Source organism: Thalassophryne amazonica, chromosome 1, assembly GCF_902500255.1.
Source record: "Thalassophryne amazonica chromosome 1, fThaAma1.1, whole genome shotgun sequence".
NCBI lineage: Eukaryota > Metazoa > Chordata > Actinopteri > Batrachoidiformes > Batrachoididae > Thalassophryne > Thalassophryne amazonica.
Genome location: NC_047103.1, coordinates 167,336,096 through 167,361,688, shown reverse-complemented (window position 1 = coordinate 167,361,688; position 25,593 = coordinate 167,336,096). Strand labels below are relative to the sequence as shown.

Here is a 25,593-nt window from a genome sequence, read left to right as displayed (position 1 = left end):
GCAGTAGCCCAATTTCCACCGGCACCCTGTTGGGCAATAGCACTGGTGGCGGACGTTGTTAACCCGGGCCGCGACCGATCGGGTATGGGAATTCGATTCGGAGTCTGCATAGTTCGGTTGGCTTGTTTTACGCCGGATGCCCTTCCTGACGCAACCCTCCTCATTTATCCGGGCTTGAGACCGGCACTCAGAATGTACTGGCTGCACACCTCATGTGGCTGAGTTATACTTTTACTAAAGTAATATTTTTAAAGGTGACTAACTTTTAGGGCCCCTTCACACAGTACGAATGTGGCTGTACTGCGCATGAAGCAGGAATCGTATGCGAAATGGAAAATCAGAGCTGTCTCTAACGCCTCATACACCTGTTACAACTATTTGTGCACACCAGCGGCTGAAAGAAAAGTGTGCGCCGTGAGAACCCATTCACTCCCTTTGACGGCAGGTGTCGGCCAAATTCCAGGTGACACACAGGAACATCTGACGCTGCTTGCTTGGCACTTAGAAAATGTGTGACAATTTGCGTTGTTAGCACGAGAATAGTGAGCAGATGATCACTTTTGAGCTGGTTGTGAAATTTGTCTAAGTGCCCCCACGAGTGTGGTGTTGCAAAACAGCAACGCACATGGGGCGTGCCAGAATGTCAACTCCCCCCGCAACACGTGCTGTGCATGTGAATCGCGTGTTGCGCTCCCTCCCAGATGTGTTGCGGATGGGGGTGGGGGGGAGAGATAACTAAATAGCAGTAAAATAAACTAAAAGAAATGATCACAGAAACACAGTGACACTGTGTGCGCTGAACGGATGGGGGCGTGTCCGCCGACAGCCACAGGTGTTGAGATCTGGTTCTGGACATCATAGCTGGAGAGCACGTACCGTGTTTGGACGGACATGAACTGAAAATTGTCCACTGTGACACACGTCTGTCTGCTTGCTGTCATCACGTGGACATAGTTATGCTCAAAAGTTTACATACCCTGGAAGGATTTTAGCTTTTTTGGCCATTTTTAAGAGAATATGAGTAACACAAAAACATTTTTTTTTCCACTCATGGTTAGTGGTTGGGTGAAGCCATTTATTGTCAAACAACTGTGTTTCCTCTTTTTAAATCAAAATGACAAGAGAACTACCCAAATGAATCTGATCAAAAGTTTACATACCCCTGTTCTTAATACTGTGTGTTGCCCCCTTTAACATCACTAACAGCTTGGAGTCTTTTTGTGGTAGTTTTGGATGAGGCTCTCTGATGGTGAAGCTGCCACTGAATATGTCTTGGACTTTATTTACATCAATTATAAAGAAATACAAACAATATGGCACTCTGTGGTAACTCTGCATAGACAGTTCTCAAAAACTGAGTGACTGTGCAAGAAGAAGAGTGAGGAAAGCCACCCAGACAACCCAGAAGACGTTATGGGCTTATGTGGCTGTGATTGGAGAAATTGTGCACAGTGCAAGCTTTGCATTTTGCATCACTACTCTTAGCTTCATAGTGGAGTAGAGCAGAGAAGGATTTTCATTCACCAAAACAGATCAAATCTAGACTTGCATCTCAGATGTACCTTCTGGCAATTTGTAGCTAAACTTTCAGGTCTTTTTAGGAAAATCCTCCTCTATACCACTTCATCATGAAGATGGATAACTGGTGATACAAAATGCAAAGCTTGCACTGTGCACAATTTCTCCAATTACAGCCACGTAAGCCTATAACTTCTTCTGGGTTGTCTGCGTGTCTTGGTGGCTTTCCTCACTCTTCTTCTTGCACAGTCACTCAGTTTTTGAGAACTGTCTACTCCAGGCAGATTTACCATGAGGTGCCATACTGTTTGTATTTCTTTGTAATTGATGTAAATAAAGTCCAAGACACATTCAGTGACAGCTTCACCATCAGAGAGCCTCGTCCAAAACTACCACAAAAGACTCAAAGCTGTCATTGATGTTAAGGGGGGGCAATACACAGTATTAAGAACAGGTGTATGTAAACCTTTGATCAGGTTCATTTGGGTAGTTCTCTTGTCATTTTGATTTAAAAAAAAAAAAAAGGAAACAGTTGTTCGACAATAAATGGCTTCACCCAACCACAAACCATGAGTGAAAAAAGTTTGTGTTGTCATTCATATTCTCTTAAAAATGGTCAAAAAAGCAAAAATTCTGCCTAGGTATGTAAACTTTTGAGCACAACTGTAGATAAAAACATATCGCTGTTGCAACGGGCTGCAGCAAGCGAGTGCATGGCGCGCACATTGACAGGCTGTCCCAGGTGAAATGGACAGTCAGATCATAACACGCAGTGGGCGATCTGAATGTCACGTCAGTGACCCAGGTGAGCTCTGTTCCACATGACGCGGTGTCTGTCCTGTGGTGTGCTGTTGACAGGACACGCGTCTGGCAGGACGCGTGCAGGGCCGGCTGGACACAGGCCAGTAGATGTGAACATGATAGAGCACATGAACTACTTCATTCATGTCATTACATGACCGTACGTCTGTGACCATGGGCCATCTACAGAGGAACAGACGGTTCGTACTTGTATTGTTTGCTCAATAAGACGGATTCAATAAAATGCAGTGTTTTTATGGTGGGTAGTTTTATTTTGTTTTTTTAAATATGCCTATCTCCTTGTTGATTTTAGGCATTTTTCCACAGCTTTCATAAGACAAAGATTGTAGCACAGTGGTAAAGTTTCTGGCTACTAATTAGAGCTTTTGTAAATTGCAGGTTCGAATCCCATGGGTGGCATGTATTTTATTTTATTTTTTCCCCCACCGCAGCTGTGTGATGTGGTCACACATGCTCCAGCTGTTGGCACTGTGTTCCCGCTGTGACAGTTTTATGCACGAGCAGCGGGATTGTTCACGCCTGCCCGACCTCGTGTCCCTCGCCATGTCAGCTCTTTGTTTTTCTGGTTTGCTTATACGAGCTGTTTCGTTATGATTCGCCCTGATATGTACTATGTGTGAAGGGGCCCTTACCAAAGTAATTTTATGGTAACATACTTGAACTTTCACTCAAGTATCACTGTGAGGTACTTTATATAAGATTAACCAGTCTTGTTTCCACTTTAGAGTGGACAGATATGTGAGTTTCAGCTTCAGCTGAGCATGTGACAAACCAAATATGACATTTGTGGTGATGAGGAAATGATCATCGTGTGAAGTGGGAAGTGAGGAGGCAGTTTTGTTGCTGTGGAGGAATGCTGCCTGTCAGGATCCAGCTTTGTTCTTCAGTCGTGTCCTGATCAGACGATGAATCTTCTGTGGACCTTCTGCCTACTGCTGGTGGTTCCAACCTGGGCTCAGAAGGTGTCAGAGCACCAAGTGGATCTTGGACAGACCATCACCTTGAACTGCACTATGAACACAGAGAACATTTTGTGGTACCTGGAGATCTACAGCGGCTTGTGGGCAACTATTGTAAGAATTTTTGATAAGGCTGGACATTCTCCCATATATCATGTTCACACGTTGGATCCCAAATTTGAAATCCAGCCAGGAAACAAACTCGTGATTAAAAATGTGACTGCAGACGATTACAGGAGATACTCATGCAGAAACAAGACAAATGGCATTTCATTTAACAACATTGTGCGTCTCGTCCCAGGTAGGTTAAAAAAAAACATTTACAGAATTAATAATTTGGTTATTTTATCATTATTTCAAATCAAATCACAAGATTTATCCTGAACAACATTTTATGATTAAATATTTAACAAACATAATTTACCAGAAACTTCTTATGTACATTTTATTTTCTAATTCTGTACTTCAGTACTCACATGTTCTACTTGTTTAGATAATGAACATAATGTACATTTTATTGGCACAATTTGTGTTTCCACATTTCAACAACCACAGTTTGTAGGTCTGGTTGACATTAACGAATACAGCATGTTATTTCAGAGCGTATTTTCTTGTTCTTGAAAGTTGTTGAACTGTATGCTTCACTTTAATTTAAATATACCTCACTTATTATTTAGATACAATTTATTATAGTCTGATATGTAAAATTATATAATAGAGCAAAGTGTATGTTATTAAGATTACACATTTACTGCCCCTGCGATCCGATCCCAGATAAGCGGTTGAAGAGTGATGAGATGAGGGAGTAGTTCACTACAGATTAGTGTTGTGTTGTAACTCATAATTTTCAATGAATATTAAAAAGGGAAAAATTATTTTATTCAGACATATGTTTTTTGAATAGGTCATGAGAAGGTGCACTCACACTATTATAACTGTCACAGTTTGAAGATTACATTTTTAAAAATTTATTCCCATAATAAGAGATTTGTCCTTGTATTAAAAACTACAAGGAATCTGATTATTTTGTTACTTTCAGGTTTATCTCAGTGCTGAATATGCGAAAAGAAAATAAATGTTAATTTGACTTTTACAGAGTTGCATTCTGTAACACAGAATGTTTAGAATTGTCAAAAATTGTATTTTTTTTAAATGCAGGAATAAAAAAATACTGTAATTTATATTTTTTGTAAAGTTATTTTTGCCAAACTAGCTTTTATAAAATCACCTGATGGATTCGATGGTGTTGTATTCTGTTATTAGTTTATGAGCTGATTAGCACAAAAAAAAACCCCCATGAAATCAGTGTATGAATGCAGTGAATTCCTGAGTTTTATGCACTTTATTGGATCATGTAATAAACACTTAAAATGGAAGCTGATGTGCAGACTTTTACATATTATCAAAGATGCTACATGCTGGATCATGACCAGAGAAACGCACCACGTGGCCAAAAATTTCACAAGTGATGTTCCCTCAGAATGCTGGTGTCAAAGGGCCTTTCAGATTGCAAGTGTTGAGGGTGTTTGACGCATCACGGATTGCTCTAAAAACCATTATTGGTGCTTCGTATTTTTGCGTTGTGTCAAAAGCTGAGCTGATGCGATGCTCCACCGGCAGTGAGCGTTGCCGCTTGTCATCAAGCTGCTGCGGTCAAAGTTCAACCAAATCCAATTCTCACCGCTGTGCACTGTGATGTACTGTGGTGCTGTCAAATAGAAACAAGGCATAAGGCCAAAACACACACACACAAAAGTGTCACAGAACTGCTCATTTATACACAGCAGTTTTCTGAAGAAAATCCTTGCAGCTTTTTTTTTTTTTACCTCAAAATTAATTTCCGATTACTGTAAAAAAAAAAAAATTCTTCCATTAGAACACTTGTAATTAAAATAGTAAAAAATTAAAAGATTCTTTAGAAACCTTTCTTCATCTGTAAATTAAAACCTTACTTACTTGTGTCAGGCTGCAGGTGCAGTGTGGTTGGACACAAACGCAGGACTCCAGAACACAGATGTTGGAATAATAAAAGACTTTATCTTAAGACATAGCAGGGATTCGGTACACAGTATGGCAGGCAGAGAGGCAGAGGTACAAGCAATCGAGAGGATGAGGCGTGGTCTAGGCGAGCAGAGGTCAAAACACAGTGTAACAAAGTACAAGGGCTAAGACAAAGACAAAATACAAAACGAGGTCAAAAAATACTGAGAGGCAACAGGACAAGAAACAAAGGCTGGAACGTGGATAAGATCACAACGAACTGGCACGGGAGTGAGGGAAGTGAGGCACTTAAATAACAGGTGATGTAATCAGTGTAACAGAGGCAGGTGTTAGTGAAGGTTCTGGAAGGAGGTGTGGTCTGGTGAAGCAAAGAAGAGTGAAGAGAGTCAAGAGGATGAGTGAGTGAAAAACAAAGCGGTGCAAAGCAAGAGGAGTAAGTGACAGAAAACCACTGGTGAAAATATAACATGCCCAAAGACCAACAAAAGGACATGTGTCCAAAATAAAGGGGAAAACCAGGGAACCAAGTGACAGACCTAGAAAGAGAACAACAACAATAAAATACTATAATCAAAACTAGAACAGGACTGAACATGACTGAAGGATACATGCAATAACAGACTCTGACAATAATATAGAAAAGGCTAACAAAAACTAAAGCAGAACTGAACATGGCTGAAGTATTAAAGTAGTAGCAAAACAATGATAATAAAATAGTAAATCAAACTAAAGGTTAAACAGGAAATAAATGATAATCAGAAAACCATTAATGCAATAAATAACAAAAGATAAACCCTAACAGAAAACAGGACCACTGACAACAGGAACATAACCAGATAATGAGAAACCAAAACCAGATACAGTAATACCAAAACATAATGAAAAGAAAGGACCAGAACCAAGCTAAGATTTACATGACTAAAATACAATTGTGTGAAAAATAAAACATAAAAATCATCAGAGATGACCTGGACGGGGAAAAACCCAAACATAAACCCTGGGCCAAGGCGGAATCTGTTGTTTCAGATGAGATGATTTCTTGATTAACATTGTAAGGAACCTAGGACATTTATTTTTAGATAAATAAAATAGCATGGAAATGAATATGTACATGGTTCACTCATATCTGCATTTCAACCAGGAAAAAGACATACAGTAGTGTTCAGAATAATAGTGCTATGTGACTAAAAAGATTAATCCAGGTTTTGAGTATATTTCTTATTGTTACATGGGAAACAAGGTACCAGTAGATTCTCACAAATCCAACAAGACCAAGCATTCATGATATGCACACTCTTAAGGCTATGAAATTGGGCTATTAGTAAAAAAAAAAGTAGAAAAGGGGGTGTTCACAATAATAGTAGTGTGGCATTCAGTCAGTGAGTTCATCAGTTTTGTGGAACAAACAGGTGTGAATCAGGTGTTCCCTATTTAAGGATTGGTTTGGTTTATTTATTTATTTGAAACAGGGACAGTGCACAATATACATTATCCTTAAATAGGAGAGATGCATTATGCCAGGTTGTAGCACATGTGCTAATTTCCACTTGTACTCCCTAGACAGGCTAATGGAAAATAATTAAAAAGAGGAAATTTACAATATATTACATAACATTTTTAAAATTGCAGACACTGTGTCCAAAGCACATGACATTAGATCACACTATGGTTACATGTCTGACCCGAGAGCAACCAATTTTTAACCAGTCGTGAAAAAGTGTAAAAGTTTGTACAAGAATAAGTTCAGTTGGTAACATATTCCACTGGTGCATGGCCACACAGAGAACGCTGAGTTCCCAACGTGTTCTACGTCTGGGAATCCTGCACTCGCCTCGACCCGTCGACCGAGTGGCTCGAGATGTTGTTTCCGAGTTCAAGGATATGAAAGTTTTTAATGGTGGAGCAGCAGTGCCATGAATGATTTTAAACAACAAACATAAATTTGAGTACATGATTGAATTTTCAAAGCTCAGAATATTATACTTTGAGAGTATGTGGCAATGATGAAATAAATGTTTTTTCTTATCATGAATCTTGAGAGAGCTTTTATAAAGTGATTGAAGAGGCCTAAGGGCAGTTTTACACGCCTGTGACCAACTTGTCATACAGTAGCGAAAATGTGGTATAATCATTGCATTAAGATATACGAGGTCTATTAGAAAAGTATCCGACCTTATATTTTTTTCAAAAACCATATGGATTTGAAATCACGTGTGATTGCGTCAGACAAGCTTGAACCCTCGTGCGCATGCGTGAGTTTTTCCACGCCTGTCGGTTGTGTCATTCACCTGTGAGCAGGCTTTGAGTGAGGAGTGGTCCACCCTCTCGGCGGATTTTAATTGTCAGGAAATGGCGGAATGATTTGGGCTTTTTTTCCATCAGAATTTTCAGAAACTGTTAGAGACTGGCAACTGGAAACCATTCGAAAAATTTATCTGGCTTCGGTGAAAATTTTACGGCTTCACAGAGAATAAGGACTGTTACTACAGCTTTAAGGACGGCTTAAGGACGACTTTAAGGACGCTCGGCGTGCCGCGCTCCATGCTGCCATCAAGAGCCACAAACCACCAGATCATTTCTAAAACGGATGGCTCTGTGGATCCGTTGACCATCGTGTGCCATTTCTCTGGTTATCACAAGAGCTGGACATCAACCATTTCTCAGCAGATTTCACTTTTAACAAGAGATTTTGTCATGGAAAGCCGAGCGGAGGCTTCGCCGCGTCACAACTGATTTGCTGATGGAGCGAGACAAAGGAACACCTCCGTTTTGGTCTCACAGGATGGCTTTTGCGATGGCGTTCAGACAGCTGTTGGTGGTTTTTTCCATCGAGTGATTATTCAAGAAATTGGTGGATGTGCCTGGACATGCAGAACATGTCCCGTGAGGCTTCATCACGGCGTTGCTTTGCTCCATGCGGTAGACCGCCGCGACGCGCGGAATTCCTCCGCACGTCTGTCTCAATGTGCCGAAAAAAGTGCTGATGTCCACGTCTTTTCACAATTCCTGTGCTAGTCAGACAATGTCCTGGATAAAACACAGCGTCCGGTTTGGAAATGACAGCACATTCCACTGTTACAGGAGTTTTGTCATGGAAAGAGGAGCGGAGGCTTCGCGCGTCGCGGCGGTGCCGCATGGTGCACAGCAATGGCGTGATGAAGCCTCACTCCTTAAAGCCGATCAGGACAGAGTAATTTCTAAAACATGAATTTGACTAGTGATTGTGAATGTTTCAAAATTTTGCACAATGTGCTTCTTCTACCTGTGCAAATGTCTTTTTGACTGAACTTTGACTTCATGGACATGTTTAATGATTCAATAATTTAATGGAAAACTACACAATCAAACAGCATTTAAAAATAATAAAATAGTTGCTGTTCAAAGAGCCTTTGTTTTATTTAGAAGTGCAGTAGCAGGTGTTGGGTTGCTGGACTCTCTGGACATTTGATGAAAATGGTCTCTGCAGCTTCCACCTCTGGTGGAGTTTTTGAGGACACTTTTCTCACATTTTGAAGAGCAGATCTTCACTGTGAACATCAGGTTTTGGTGTTCAGCAACAACACTGGAAGTTTTTTGAAGTGTGTCTGTATTTAGGTTATCTTAACAGTAAATGGTTCCTGATGTGGACAAGTAAAAAAATATATATTTCTTAAAATATAAAGAAACACAAAACAGTAAAAACAACAGACAAACAAAAAAAAAAAAGTCTTTTCATTATAGTCACAGAAGCAAACATTAAAAACTGGGGCTTTATTTGGCAAAAATAAAAATAGACCACCATTTACAAATTAAAACATTCATTCAGCTGAAATGTGCTAAAGGCTAAGCTAACATTGGCCGAGCATTAAACCTTCAACAGTGCAGTAATGTAATGTTTTATTTTTAAAGTATTCTCACCTCAGATAAATTTGCAGAACTAAGCTCTGTTGGTCAAACTGGGTGTTTGTATATATCCAAAAGTGAGGAATTTGGGATTGAGTAGGTCTGCTCCATCACCATGGCTGTGGTGTCTCACTCTGACCAGGAATGAGGCCTGAACCCCGGCTGCTCCGTGTGGCTCTGCCGCCTGTCATGGTCCAATCGATCCCACTGCTGTTATCGGCAGTCTGACACGTGGAGACTTTAAATCAAGACTGAAGACCCACTTTTTTTAGACTGTCTTATCATTAACTTAATTTGTTTGTGTTTGCTTTGTAATTTCTTTTTATTCTTCTGTGTTTTATCTTTTTATTGTGTTTTTTTAATTTTGATTTTAGATAAATTTGTGTTGTTGTGAATTGTGTGAAGTGCCTTGGGGCGACTTTGTCGTGAGTTGGTGCTATATAAATTAATAAATTGAAATTGAAATTGACTGTCTGATCAGTCCTCCCTCCGCTCGACATCGCTCTGAAAAGTCACTGAAAAAAAGCTTCTCCCAGTAGGCTGATGGGGGACTTGTACTGCTGTTTTTTTTTTGTTTGTTTTGTTTTTCCAGTTTTTTTGTGGTTCTGACAGATGCAAATCCAAGATGGCGATTGCTCAGCTTTTTCGGGCTTTAGAAAAGCCAGAGTGTGACGTAGAAATCTCCACCCCTGTTGCCGTGTCCGACACAACGCCACCGACCCAACGCTTCAGATGCAAAAGGAGGCATTATTTGAAGCTGATAAAGCAAAATGTGATCTGAAAGACCCTTTACTCCTGGTCTGAGCGTCTCGAGGGAAGCACTCGTTTAACACAAAACCATTCCAGCAGTACTCAAGGAACCCCTGAAGAGACCTGGGGCCTCATTTACAAAGGCTGCATATGCACAAAAACATGGTGTACGTCCATCTCCACGCTAATATTCACATGTATCAAAAGTGAAATAATGGAAATGTGCAAAAATCTTGGCTGGCGTACGTACATTTCTACAGCTATTGGTCCACTGCTGACACGCGGAGGTGATGCTGGGAACTGCTAATAGTGTGAAAACATGAAGTCATCACAGTGATGTGCACACCAGAGACACACTGATGAACAATTAACACACCCACATGTTTGTAATTATATGAGTGGACATAAAAGCATGTGCAAAGTGATGGGTAAAATGGCACTAACAGTGGCTGTGTTAGTGTTGTTAGAGGACCTTACAAATGGTGCAATCTGATGTGAGTGTGTATTCGGGGAAAGCAAGGATTTACTTGCAAATGATGATAATTAGCTGATAGTTGTGCGCAGAACTGCAGCCGGCCCAGAATGCAATACGGCGAGGAGCCAGGGGTTGTCTGTGCGCACACAGGGCTTCCTGGCAACAGGGGCATTCCAGCAGGAGATGGCCGATCAATCAGGAATGTGCTTGTCAACCTTGAGCTGAGCCATGCAAGCTTTGTGGGATGCAATCATCTGAATGTCATCCAGGTACATCACATTCCAACATTAAAGTGCAATTTGCAGCGAGAGCCGGTTTCCCAAATGTAATCGGAGCTATTGACTGCACACATATTTCTATAAAGGCTCCATCACACGATGAATTTGTCTTTGTTAAAAGGAAACATTTTCACTCCATCAATGTTCAATTCATATGCAATGCTCGAATGCATAGGGTTGGGTTGGAAACAGGCTGGAGACTGGCACGGCGCACGATGGGTGGCTGCGTGGATAAATAGTTTATTTGTGTAATTGTTCCAAATGAAAACCCACACGGACACATTTGGGCATGTGCACATTCAAATATGTTCATATTAGTGTTATGTTAAAATATGTGTTTAGTTATTATTGCTGTCTAGCATGTTGTCCGTGGGGATCTACAGGCTCTAGATTTGGTAGTGTTTATAAAATAGGTATCTGACATTTTTCAAGGGTGGTAATAAATTAAGAAATGAGTTGGAATGGCCTGTGAGTCCAGAATGTTTTTAGAATCTTAGATCTCAACAATTTTTAGAAGAGGAACTAAACCCTTTTATTTCCTGTTAATTAGGTTATTTGTAATGTTAATTTACTGTCTTAATGTATTTATAAATTGTTTAGGTTGTTGTTGTTATCATATAGACACCATTATTGTTGTTATTATCATTATTATTATTTTATTTTATTACCTCCGCCAAGGAGGTTATGTTTTTGGTTGCGTTTGTTTGTTTGTCTGTCTGTTTGTCAGCAGGTTAACTCAAAAAGTTTTGAACGGATTTTGATGAAATTTTGTGGAGTGGTTGGAAATGACAAGAGGAACAAGTGATTAAATTTTAGTTGTGATCTGGATAACGATCCGGATCCAGGAATTTTTTAAAGGATTCTTCACCATTGCGGGATAGGGGGAATTTTGACATTCTAGTTTCTAACTCCACAAAAACAAGGCAGAAAGGCTTGAAAAAAAAATTAGGGTGTAACATAGTCAAATGTTCTATCAAACAACAAAGTTTGGTGATGATCGGATCCGGATTCCAGATCTGGTGATCCAGAATATGCAAAAATATAGGGAAAATAGAAAATGTGTCAGTGTGAGGTGACAAATGAAGCTAGAGATGCACAACTAACACCAAATTGTAGCTGAATCTGTACTGATTCAGTAAGGTGTCATCAGATTTGATGTAGCTTCAAATGTTATGGAGCTAGATCCAGAAGAAAACCGCCATTACCAAAAAAATCATTTTATACAATAACTTTTGAACTAATAAAGACATAAAGAGATTCCAAGTTCTAGTGCTATGTTTTCATGGTCAAGGATGTCAAATATAAAGGAAAGAAAAGTGTATGTATCATAGTTTTGGTTGTAACACTGAATTGTTGAATAGATCACTGTGCCAAGGAGGGAATCTCTTTAGGGTCAGTGACCCTATGGCCTTGTGTAGCAGATGCAACACTTAAAAAATAGTTCTATTTCAGAATTTAATGTTATTTATTTAGAGAAGTGTTTCAGAAATGTTAAAAAATTCATATATTTGCAGTTTAGTTGAATAATAAATTGAATTTTGTCTCTTATTTGTTTTTGTCTATAAGCACATGCAATATCAATATCAGTGCTCAGATGACAGTAGCTTCTGGGAAAGGTGCAAGTTGCAATAAACTGTGATGCGCTAAGGATACATGCTATCCAGTCACAGCAGATGAAACTTTTTTTTTTTTACCACTGAGCAAACATCATTGTTGGACTTTTTTAGGTTCAATGATTCCACGGCGTGTAGATGTTATGGCGTCAGTGACCCCATGGCCTTGGAGGAGATTTGCACTCTCTGAGTGCATCTAGTTTCTAATTCTATTTTGTTGTTTGATTTTTAAATGGACCACAATGGAAATAAGTGTTTTCACTTTGTTGTGTCATCCATGTATTTTTTAATGTATTTACAATTATATGCACTTACACTCACTCTTTTAATATAAAGATTATTTACTGCCCCCTGCTGGAAAGGTGTGAGTCCAAAATGGAATTAACAGCATTAGCTAATATTTGTAGCTTCTCCAAAACTATTTGTTCCATCATCAACGTTCCATTTTGGTGCTGTTCATCCTTGACCCAAAATTCATAAGCATGCCAAACAGCAAATGCCAGCTGTGCTCTGTTTGTCCCTGATCGAAGTTACACACACACACACACACACACACGTACAACTGTTTTTCTTTACCACATGCAGGTGTTTCTAATTTGAGACACAAACAGGGTGAAGATCAAACACAATACATATTTCACTCATGGGTTCAGCAACATGAGCCTGAACTCACTCACAGTAATGGCAACATAACTTAACTAAAATGACAAAATCATTTGAACAACAAAACCACAATAAATCAATAACACTAACAACACCGTTAAACTAACATGAACCACAATAATAACATTGAAAAAAATCCAAACTCCCATGGTGCATTGCAACACATCCATTGTTTATTGGTTAGCTAAAATTGCTAATTTCCAAAAATATTTGTCTGATCAACTTTGTGTTTTTGCAGTGTTCATCCTTGGCCCAACATACATAAGCATGCCAAATGGCAAAAATCACCTCTATCCATTTTAAAAAAAAAATCAAAGCCATACTCACGCACGCGCACACACAGATACAGAGAGGCCACTTGGCTGTTATACGTAATATACAGATGTGTTTTCTTCCTGTTGTCTCCCTGTGTTCAGTATTTGTCAATAAACGTGTGTGTAAAGTTGTGAATGTCACATACTGTCAGCAGGCGCACCACTTTCTTTTTTTTACTTCAGTGTGTGTGCTGCTCTGAGCTCACTGCATTTACGGCCACACACACACACACACACACACACACACACACACACGCTCTCACTAACATTTTTACTGGTTCATGTTCATTCCATTTGACAGGGTACCAAATAAACTATCCCTGCATGTAAGGGGAGGTTTTGGTCTAGTGGATAAGTGTTGGGCTTCAGACCAGAGGATCTTCGGTTCAAAACCCAGGCAGACCGGAAAATCACTAAGGGCCCTTGGGCAAGGCCCTTAGTCCCCTAGTTGCTCCCAGTGTGTAGTGAGCACCCTGACATCAGTGTGTGAGTGTGTCTGTTTGAATGGGTGAATGTGAGCCATCATTGTAAAGGGCGTTGACCTTCTGATGGAGATGGAAAAGCGCTATATAAAAGCAGTCCATTTACCATTTCACATCATGTCTAGTCATCGTTAGCTCACACTCGGTATAATTTCTTTTCTGTGTTCATGTTGACTGATCAGGGTTCAGCAGATGGAGTGTTTGTTTTGCTCCATTGTTTCAGATTAAACTGAAGTCAGGTTTCAAGCTTCAGAGTTTCAGCAGCAAAAGGAATAATCATAATAATAATAATAATAATGATGACGATGATCTGTGAAGGAATGAGTTTGCCTTTGCTTTTAATTTTACTTTTAGGATGTTTTATATTTTTATCTTTTTTTTTCTTTCCTCAGCTGGTCAGATTGTTCTGTCTGCTAACGATTCAGAACCAGAACAGCAGCAGAACAGCTGGAGAATCCTGAAGAGCGAGGAGCTCATGATCGGCTCGCTTGCCCTCAACGGCGCCCTCTTCTTCCTCCTAGCAGGTGAGTCTGATGTCTGTTTCCACATTATTTGCAAACATCAGCAGTGGGACAAAATCAGGAAGTTCTGGAATTTGAAATCAAGACGACCTCACTGAGACCCCAAAAGCTGGTGCACAATTTAAAGAAAATCTATCATCTTAATACTTCAAAGCAACTACTGCATGAAACAATTTAAAATAACTATTCTGAACACGGTCCTTACAATTAATCATGAATTAATTAATCATTACGTTAAAAATTTCTACAGTTTGAGATTTTTTTCCCCTTTCTATGTAAGTAGAGAAGCTTGAATCTTCGACTGGACTGGGTTGCTTGACGCGAGGACGTTTCGCTTCAAATCGCAGAAGCTTCCTCAGCTAAAATTCTTGCTCTGGTGGTCTGACTTCTGTCTTGACTCTTGTAGAGAAGAATAATCAAGAAGTCAAAAAAGCTGGAGTTTTAAACCTAACCAGACCCCTCCTACCGAGAGGCAGACTGCTATAGGCTGGTGACTAAACAATAGCTCTAATTAGCACCTATTATGCTCTAGTTAACACCCTCCTAATGATAGGGCAGCTGTCCCTCTCCTGATGGCTCCCTTGACGACTCTGCTGATGACGTGAATGACTCATTACCATGAACAAAAGACTGAAACTGCTTTGACCTGAGTACCCCATTGTAAACAGGGGATAAAGCGTGTCTCAGACCTCCTCCCCGGTTAAGGCTGGGTTTCAAACGTTTCACAAAGAATGCCTCCTTGAACCCTCTCTCAAACCATTTCTTCTCTCTAGCTAATATTTTAACTTCCTTGTCTTCAAACGTGTGGTTAGTGTCTTTAAGGTGGAGATGAACTGCAGACTGAGGTCCACTGGCGCCCTCTCTGCAGTGCTGGTATAGCCTTTTGTGTAAAGGTTGCTTAGTCTCACCTATGTAGTGTTCGTTACAGTTTTCCTGACATCTGATAGAATACACTACATTGCTCTGTTTGTAACTAGGGATCCTGTCCTTAGGGGAACTAATTTCTGTCTCAAGGTGTTAACCGGTTTAAAGTAAACTGGGATTTTGTGCTGTCTGAAGATCCTCTGTAGTTTTTCCCCTACTCCTGCTAAATAAGGGAGAGACACTCCTCTTCTTCCTGTCTCCGTCTCCTGTCTATCTGGTCTCTTTGTTCTCTGGGACTTCTGCACTTTGTCCAGGGACCATCGTGGGTACCCACATACTGTGAGGGCTTTCTGGACAAGTTGTGAATGTTGAAGCGTCCTGATCACCCCGAGCTTGTGTTCAAGGGGGTGGTTTGAGTCAAAGAGCAGATATTGGTCAGTGTGAGTAGGTTTTCTGTAAACCCCTGTCTGGAGCTGCCTGTTCTCTCCAATCGTAACATCACAGTCCAAGAAGGCTAAATGGTTGTTTCTGGCATCCTCACGTATGAACTTGATACTGACGTCCACCGAGTTGATGTGTTCTGTAAAGTCCTCAACTTCCTGTTGCTTGATTTTAACCCATGTGTCATCAACATATCTGAACCAGTGACTGGGAGAGATGCCCGTGAAAGACGTCAAGGCTGTCTTCTCCACTCGCTCCATGTACAGATTGGCCACAATGGGGGATACCGAAGACCCCATTGCCCAGCCATGAATCTGCCTGTAGTAATTCCCCCTAAACAGGAAATACATGGTGTTAAGACAGATCTCCAAGAGCTGGCAGATGTGGTCTGGTGTGAGTTTGGTCCTTTCAAGTAGAAACACATCCTCCAGCAGTCTCTGCCTCACAGCTGAGACAGCCTCAGTGGTGGGGATGCAGGTGAAAAACGAAGTCACATCAAAAGACACAATTGTTTCATCTGCCTCCAGCTGTAGGTTCTTGATCTTGTTCACAAAATCTTGTGTGTTCTCCACATGGTGTTCTGAGTTACCCACTAGAGGAGCCAAAATCCACTTGAGGTGCTTGGCCACATTGTACGTGATGGAATATGTGCTACATACAATAGGCCTGAGTGGCACGTCCTGTTTGTGGATTTTGGGCAGTCCATAGATGCATGGAGTGGCATCCCCAGGCTACAGTCTGTAGTATGTCTGCCTGTCGATGAGTCCCTCTTTCTCCAGGTTTTGGAGGTAGCTAATGATTTTCTTCTTATAGTCGCTCGTGGGGTCTCTCTTCAGACGTTCGGATGTATTGGAGTCACTGAGCAAGTTGTTGATCTTGACATCATAGTCAGATGTGTTCAGGACCACTGTGCATCTGCCTTTATCCGCTGGCAGGATAAGGATGCTTTGGTCCTTTTGCAGTGCTGACAAAGCTTTCCGTTCTTCTCCTGTGATGTTGGACGGAGGAGGCTTAGCACTGTTCAGCACTGCTGTGACTCTTAGTCGGAGGTCCCCAGCTTCTGACTCTGACAAACTGTTATGCTTAATGGCTGACTCTACTGCAGTGATGTAATCTACTGTCGGTATATGTTTAGGGGTCACTGAGAAATTTAGTCCTTTAGCGAGCACATCCTTTTCTGTCTGTGAAGAACCCTGTTGGAGAGATTCTTTACCCAATTTTCCCTGTTGTCACTAATTTGTCTGGGTGTATCTTTAAAAATACTCCCACTGAAAGTATGCCTTTTCTGCACTAAAAGGTTGTGAAACTTCCTGATTTGCCGCTCCTTACTTTTTAAATGCTCAGCCATTTGAATTTCAAGCGTCAAGCAACCCAGTCCAGTCGAAGATTCAAGCTTCAAGCTACGATGCACCCAGAAAGTATTCACAGTGCTTCACTTTTTCCACATTTTATGTTACAGCCTTATTTCCAAAATGGAGTAAATTCAATTTTTCCTCTTCCAAATTCTACTCACAACACCCCATAATGACAACATTTTGGCTAACTTATTAAAAAAAACAACTAAGAAATCCCATGTACACAAGTAATCACACTCTTTGCTCAATACTTTGTTGATGCATCTTTGGCAGCAATTCCAGCCTCAAGTCTTCTTGAATATGATGCCACAAGCTTGGTGCACCTATCTTTGGGCAGTTTTTTCCATTCCTCTTTGCAGCATCTCTCAAGCTCCATCACGTTGGATGGGGAACGTCGGTGCACAGCCATTTTCAGATCTCTCCAGAGATGTTCAATCAGATTCAGGTCTGGGCTCTGGCTGGACCACTCAAGGACATTCACAGAGTTGTCCTGAAGCCACTCCTTTGATGTCTTGGCTGTGTGCTTAGGGTCACTGTCCTGCTGAAAGATGTACCGGCGCCCCAGTCTGAGGTCAACAGCGCTTTGGAGCAGGTTTTCATCCAAGATGATGGGGAACATTGCTGCATTCATCTTTCCCCTCAATCCTGACTAGTCTCCCAGTTCCTGCTGCTGAAAAACATCCCCACAGCATGATGCTGCACCACCATGCTTCACTGTAGGGATGGTGCCTGGTTTCCTCCAAGCATGACGCCAAAGAGTTCAATCTTTGTCTCATCAGACCAGAGAATTTTGTTTCTCCTGGTCTGAGAGTCCCTCAGGTGCCTTTTGTCAAACCCCAGGTGGGCTGCCATGTGCCTTTTACTAAGGAGTGTCTTCCGTCTGGCCACTCTACCATACAGGCCTGATTGGTGGATTGCTGCAGAGATGGTTGTCCTTCTGGAAGATTCTCCTCTCTCCACAGAGAAATGTTGGAGCTCTGACAGAGTGACCATCAGGTTCTTGGTCACCTCCTTGACTAAAGCCCTTCTTCCCCAATCGCTCAGTTTAGACGGGTGACCAGCTCTAGGAAGAGTACTGGATGGAGGCCACTGTATTCATTGGGACCTTCAAAGCAGCAGAAATGTTTCTGTACCCTTCCCCAGATTTGTGCCTGGAGACAATCCTGTCTCAGTGGTCTACAGACAATTCCTTTGACTTCATGCTTGGCTTGTGCTCTGACATGCAATGTGGGACCTTATATATAGACAGTTGTGTGCCTTTCCAAATCATGTCCAATCAACTGAACTTACCCCAGGCAGACTCCAATTATGATGTAGAAACTTCTCAAGGATGATCAGTGGAAACCTGATGCACCTGAGCTCAATTTTGAGCTTCATGGTAAAGGCTGTGAATACTTATGTACATGTGATTTCTTAGGTTTTTATTTTGAATACATTTGCAAAAATCTAACAAAAACATTTTTCATGTTGTCATTATGGGGTACTGTGTGTAGAATTTTGAAAAAAATTAATTGAATTAATTTTGGAATAAGGCTGTAACATAAAATGTGAAAAAAGGGAAGTGCTGTGAATACTTTCTGGATGCACGGTACTGCAAACGTTGACATCATGTGACGCGTCATTGCAAGCGTAGCTAAAACCAAGCTCTTTGTTAATTTTCCATCACCGATGCCTTGTCTGGTTGAAGGTGAATTAACTCAACTATTGGTTTGTTGGCAGGTTTGACTTTGTATTTCTGTCCAAAGAGGAGCAGAAAATACCAAATCAACAACCCTTTATCGGACCCCTTTGAGACAACAGACAACAATTGTCCACAGGTAAAAACATTGTTTTAAGTATAATTATATGGAATACCATCACAAACTTCAATACACCCAGTAATACTACGAATAGCACTTTGCTAATAGTACAATGTTTGCAGTTGCTGTTAATGGTTATACTACTACTGCCATTGCTACTCCAATTTCTAGTCCTGGTATTAATTTCCCTCATCTGCTTGAACAAAATATCATCAGGAGTATGGCCAAGATCACCATCCATCTCAATTTCAAATTATTTCAATTTATTTTCATTTATGTTGCGCCAAATCACAACAAAGCTGCCTCAAGGTGCTTCACACAAGTACGGTCTAACCTTACCAACCTTACCATCCATCTATCCAAACATTTGCCACCATGTCGCCAAGACCCCAAGTCAAGTCTAGGATCATGCATTTGTGCTGTGCTTCATCACATCCACACCACAGAATCACCTTGGTTCCTCCATGGCAACCACCAAGGCAGACAACCGGCACATCCCCACATCTCTAAAATAATCTGTCACAGCCAGGGGAAAGGGGGGTGGGGGGTGGGGGGGGAATGTCTCCTTGGCCTTCTCCAGCTACTGGGGTCCTCAGCACTCAAACACCTGTGCACTAGATCACGCACAGAGAAATGCACCATGTGACACTCCCTCACAATGCAATTGATACTCCTCCTTAGTCTCTCGAAGCAACCGCTCAGCTGACACAAAGTCACTCCAGTGCAGGACTAGAATGTGGCTCATGGTTGACTTCTTGGCCATGAAGCCAGACTGTTTTGGTCACTGAGCTGCAAATAGCTGGAACAAAATCCTATTAAGAATAATCCATGGAAGCACCTTCCCAGGCACAGAGAGCAGTGTGACACCCTGATAGTTGTTATGATCACCCTTTCCTTTCCAGATTAGGACAAGTAATTTCCTCCAATCTGTAAGGACTGCATGCTCAGTCTCCTTGGCAACACCACCATCATGAGAATACCACGTCCAGTGGTGTAAATTTGGACATTGAAAGTAGGATCCACCAACTCATAGCCTCTGGCGTTTTGCAAAGTCAAGGAGCCTTGAAGACCCAAAACAAACCAAATTTAGCATGTTGGTAGTCGCAGTGAAGTGGACAGTCACCTTAGCAGTTCCATTTTAATTGATTATTGAGTGAGTGGGTGTAAAATCGTATTCGAGAGCATGCTTGTGTTCACTCCTGATACTGTTTTAACTGCTAATGCTACTACTCAGTCTTGTTCCTGCAACTAATACTGTTGTAATACTACATCCACTACTGCTGATATTACTGGTGCTCCATACTATTACTGCATCTTTACCTTTTTACTGTTGTTCTGATAGTACTATTAGTCGTAGAACTCAGTTCTTACAGAAAGTACTGCAACTTGCATTTTTTTTTTTTTACTTGTGCTGTGTTTCAGTACGAGGAGATCCTCTTATCTACTCCTGAAGTCCCACGCCCTGCCACTGCCCCACCTCCAGGGTGTGTTTACTCCAAAGTTCAGCTTCCTCTGTCTTCGAATATGGTGTACTGCACACCTGGAGAGTACTTACCTGGTCCAGCACACCTGAGCAAGAACTCCAGTGGTTTCTCAGAGCTGCGACCAAAACAAAAGCCCTGATGGTTCCGTAAGGTTCTGACTGAACCCGAGCGGGACCATCAGATGACTCTGTGCAGAAACTCTCCTGCCTCATGCACAGCTTACGGGTTCAGGGGATTTCCACCGAACTCATCTTCAAGTGTTTCACACACTCAGCGACAAGCATCTCACCCACACCGCTTTCCTGCTGCACGTGCAGCTGGACCATAAACTTAACCAAAGCCACAACACCAGAACTGCACACAGCAAGCCCAAAGTCTGCAACAAAACTCAGCAGCTGTCATCCTGCAGGTGATTTCTGTTAAAATCCTCAAGTTATTTTCACCATCATTCATTATATTTTAAAATAAAGAAATAAAATAAAGAAAGAAAATCATTTTTAAAACTCCAGCTTTGTGTAAAAAGAAGCTCTTTTATATCAGTTTATAAAAACAAGATCTAAATAATGAATAATGAAAAAAAAAAACATACTACATTGAAATGTTATTATATCTGCACACTGACTTATCTGTAAAAGTGACATTATGTTAACTGTGTTCTATTCAAAGGTGTGTTTATAATATAAATCATATTTCTAAAGACTTAATTTAATTTTGAGATTAAATGCAACTTTTACATTTTGTACAACAAAGCTGAAGTTTATTCTTTTTTATTTATTGTTATGGCTAAAAAAGTTTAACACTGTTGATGCCATTACTAACTCTTAATTCTGTTGATGTTTGAAAAGTGGCAGCACCCGTCATGCTAGCTAACGTATGTACAGCTTTAGAAAAATCGATCCTACTGAAGTATAAACTGTTCAAATACAGATCACTGTTGTTTTCAGTTTCTTGAAAGACCGCACTGAAGAGTAAAAAAATACATTTCTGTCAAGTGATCAACTGAGTACATGCATAGCAACTGAGCTACCTAGCCTTGGCAAGGAACTGCAATGCTAAGCCACCAAGTTGGCAACACTGCATGGGGATGACTAATATCAATGTTACATTTTGGCACCATTCATCCCCAAAATACATAAGCATACCAAACGGCAAATCTCAGCCCTCCGCAGTTTGCCCATCTTTGAAGGTACGCACATGCACACATACACGTACACAGAGGCCACTTGGCTTTTAAGATGATTTACCACCCTTTGCTCAAATGACGTGCAAGTCCAGAATGCAATTTTCAATGTCCATTGTTCACTGTTGTTAGCTAATATCCCTAATTTCTCTAAAAAATATTACTACCCCTGGTTCCAGCAGTTCACCTCTCTCTCCAAGAGGAAAAACCTAAGAGCAGGAAACCCCAGGAAAGCTGCTGGCCCTGACGGTATCCCTGGGGTGGTGATGAAAGCATGTGCAGGGATCCTCACCAAACTCTTCAACCTCTCTATGACACATACCACCATTCACAGATGTCTGAAGGGCTCCACCATTGTCCCCATCCCCCACAATCCTACCATAGACAGCCTGAATGATTACAGACCCATCACCCTGATGTCTATAATCATGAAGTGTCTGGAGTGATCCGTCTCATAGCACTTCAGACTGGCTCCCTTCCTCCCTCGACCCCCACCAGCTTGCTTACAGGGTAAACCAATCTACAGAGGACGCCATCACCCTCACTCTCTACACAGCGCTGAGCCACCTGGAGAACAAGAAGAGCTATGTGACCATGCTCTTTGTGGACTACAGCTCAGTGTTTAACACCATCATACTGGACATTCTCATCACCAGTTCTTGTTTGCCCAGAAAAGCAGACAGATAGAGAATATCCAACCATCGCAAGCGGCCCTTCATCAGCACATCTACCGTGCTATGTACCGGGGAGCCTTCATCTGGGGCCAGACTCACGCCACAAACATCACAGTACTAGACCCTGCCAAATGGGACTGGACCAACCCAGACTGCTGGAAATTACTGTGGACAACTCTGCCTGGTGCTAATAATGCCTGCAGAGAACTCATCTCCTGTGGCTGTCAGAAAGGTTGCAGAGCCATAAGCAAATGCAAGAAGGCTGTACTGAGGTTCACTGTGCAAATGCCAAGGAGAATGTGATCCTTGAAATCACAAACATGTACAGTTAAGATGTTAGTTGAGCCAAATGGAAATGCATGAAGGCCACGTGGACCACAATTTACTTGTCCGAATATTGTAGAATTAAGAATGTTCCTTAATATTACAAGTATTTACAGTAAACTGTTGAAAGTAGGTGCTCACATAGATTACGAGGGCTGTCAATAAAGTTACGGTCCTTTTTATTTTTTTCAAAAACTATATGGATTTCATTCATATGTTTTTACGTCAGACATGCTTGAACCCTCGTGCACATGCGTGAGTTTTTCCACGCCTGTCGGTGACGTCATTCGCCTGTGAGCACTCCTTGTGGGAGGAGTCGTCCAGCCCCTCGTCGGAATTCCTTTGTCTGAGAAGTTGCTGAGAGACTGGCGCTTTGTTTGATTAAAATTTTTTCTAAACCTGTGAGACACATCGAAACCTTTTTTTCTCTCATGGTTAGTGGTTGTGTGAAGCTATTTACTGTCATTTACTCTTTTTAAATCATAATGACAACAAAAACTACCCAAATGACCCTAATCAAAAGTTTACATACCCCATTTCTTAATACGGTACATTGCCCCCTTTAACATCAGTGACAGCTTAGAGTCTTTTGTGGTTGTGGTAGTTGTGAACGAGGCTCTTTATTTATTTTCTCTGATGGTAAAGCTGCCCATTCTTGGCAAAAAGCCTCCAGTTCCTGTAAAATCCTGGGCTGTCTTGCATGAACTGTACATTTGAGATCTCCCCAGAGTGGCTCCATGGTATTGAGGTCAGGAGACTGAGATGGCCACTCCAGAATCTACACATTATTCTGCTGTAGCCAACAACAGGTCGACTTGGCCTTATATTTTGGATCATTGTTGGAATGTCCAAGTACGTCCCATGCACAACTTCCGGGCTGATAATTGCAAGTTTTCATCCAGTATTTTCTGATAACATGCTACATTCATCCTGCCACCAATTTTGACCAAATTTCCTGTGCCTTTGTAGCTCACACAACCCCAAAACATCAGCGATCCACCTCCGTGTTTCCCAGTAAGCATGGTGTACCTTTCATCATAAGCCTAATGTCTTCTCCAAATGTAACGTTTATGGTTGTGGAAAAAAGCTGAATTTTGGTCTCATCACTCCAAATAACTTTGTTCTCTGTGCTGTTTGGATTATTATAAGTGGTATACAAGGGCTGTCAATAAAGTATAGGTCCTTTTTATTTTTTTCAAAAACTATATGGATTTCATTCATATGTTTTTACATCAGACATGCTTGAACCCTCGTGCGCATGCGTGAGTTTTTCCACGCCTGTCGGTGACGTCATCCGCCTGTGAGCACTCCTTGTGGGAGGAGTCGTCCAGCCCCTCGTCAGAATTCCTTTGTCTGAGAAGTTGCTGAGAGACTGGCGCTTTGTTTGATCAAAATTTTTTCTAAACCTATGAGACACATCGAAGTGGACACGGTTCGAAAAATTAAGCTGGTTTTCCGTGAAAATTTTAACGTCTGATGAGAGATTTTGAGGTGATACTGTCACTTTAAGGACTTCCCACGGAGCGAGACGTCGTGCAGCGCTCCCAGGCGCCGTCGTCAGCCTGTTTCAAGCTGAAAACCTCCACATTTCAGGCTCTATTGATCCAGGATGTCGTGAGAGAACAGAGAAGTTTCAGAAGAAGTCGGTTTCAGCATTTTATCCGGATATTAGACTGTTAAAGGAGATTTTTTTAATGAAAGACGTGCGGATGGGTCCGCGCGTCGGGACGCAGCCGGCGCGGTGCGGCGGCACAGGAAAAACACCTCCGTGTTGATAACCATTTGTAAAATCCAGGCGGCTTTTGATGGCTTTCAGTGGAGTGAGTATATGAGAAATTGTTTAACAGCTGAACATGTTCCAACTTGTCCTTAAGGCTTCCAACAGAGGTGTTTTTCCTGTGGCGGAGCGTCGCAGCGGCTGCGAGGCGACGCTGCAATCCGCCCGCACGTCTTTCATTAAAAAAATCTCCTTTAACAGTGGAATATCCGGATAAAATGCTGAAACCGACTTCTTATGAAACTTCTCTGTTCTCTCACGACGTCCTGGATCAATAGAGCCTGAAATGTGGAGGTTTTCAGCTTGAAACAGGCTGACGACGGTGCCTGAGAGCGCTGCGCGACGTCTCGCTCCGTGGGAAGTCCTTAAAGTGACAGTATCACCTCAAAATCTCTCATCAGCCATTAAAATTTTCACAGAAAACCAGCTTAATTTTTCGAACCGTGTCCACTTCGATGTGTCTCACAGGTTTAGAAAAAATTTTGATCAAACAAAGCGCCAGTCTCTCAGCAACTTCTCAGACAAAGGAATTCCGACGAGGGGCTGGACGACTCCTCCCACAAGGAGTGCTTACAGGCGAATGACGTCACTGACAGGCGTGGAAAAACTCACGCATGTGCACGAGGGTTCAAGCATGTCTGACGTAAAAACATATGAATGAAATCCATATAGTTTTTGAAAAAAATAAAAAAGACCTATACTTTATTGACAGACCTCATACTTTGTGGCATTTGTGTAGTAATGGCTTTCTTCTGGTGACTCAACCATGCAGCCAATTTTTGTTCAAGTGCTTCCACATACATCTTGAATCAGCCACACCACTTTTTTCAGAGAGTCCTGTATTTCAGCTGAAGTTATTTGTGGGTTTTTCTTTACATCCCAAACAATTTTCCTGGCAATTGTTTCTGAAATTTTTGTTGGTTGATTTGACTGTGGTATGGTTCTAACAGAATCCCTCATTTTACACTTCTTTATTAGAGTTTGAACACTGCTGATTAGCATTCTCAGTCCCTTGGATATTTTTTATATCCCTTTCTTGTTTTATTCCATTGAATTACCTTTTCCTTGGCAGGTGATGGTCGAGTGGTTATGGGTTGGGCTTGAGACCAGAGGATCCCCGGTTCAAACCCCAGCCTGAATGGAAAATCATTAAGGGCCTTTGGGAAAGGTCCTTAATTCCCAAGTTGCTCCCGGTGTGTAGTAAGTGCTTTGCATGGCAGGACCCTGACATTGGTGTGCGAGTGTGTCCGTGTCAATGTGAGGCATCATTGTAAAGTGCTTTGACCTTCTGATTCAGATGGAAAAGTGCTATATAAATGCAGTCCTTTCAACAATTCTTTTGCAGCACTGGATGAAAGATGCAAGGGTCACTGACCTTTTATACACACACTGATTACAGGCAAACAGATTACAGGCG

General features: G+C 41.5%; 1 protein-coding gene across 1 annotated transcript; it reads left to right on the top strand.

The window, feature by feature from the left end:
- The first annotated feature begins 3,224 nt into the window (after positions 1 to 3,224).
- Positions 3,225 to 20,988, top strand: LOC117520778. Its single transcript, XM_034182112.1, has 4 exons — positions 3,225 to 3,600; positions 14,150 to 14,281; positions 18,658 to 18,755; positions 20,160 to 20,988. The coding sequence occupies exons 1-4, from the start codon at positions 3,246 to 3,248 to the stop codon at positions 20,358 to 20,360; spliced, it is 786 nt and encodes a 261-aa protein (XP_034038003.1). The 5' UTR covers positions 3,225 to 3,245; the 3' UTR covers positions 20,361 to 20,988.
- The last annotated feature ends 4,605 nt before the right edge of the window (positions 20,989 to 25,593 follow it).

Excerpts from the sequence above, each read along its gene's own strand:
- LOC117520778 (XM_034182112.1), top strand. The coding sequence starts at position 3,246 with ATGAATCTTCTGTGGACCTTCTGCCTACTGCTGGTGGTTCCAACCTGG. Across the intron at positions 3,601-14,149 it reads CATTGTGCGTCTCGTCCCAG|CTGGTCAGATTGTTCTGTCT; the intron begins GTAGGTTAAAAA and ends TTCTTTCCTCAG. Across the intron at positions 14,282-18,657 it reads CCTCTTCTTCCTCCTAGCAG|GTTTGACTTTGTATTTCTGT; the intron begins GTGAGTCTGATG and ends GTTTGTTGGCAG.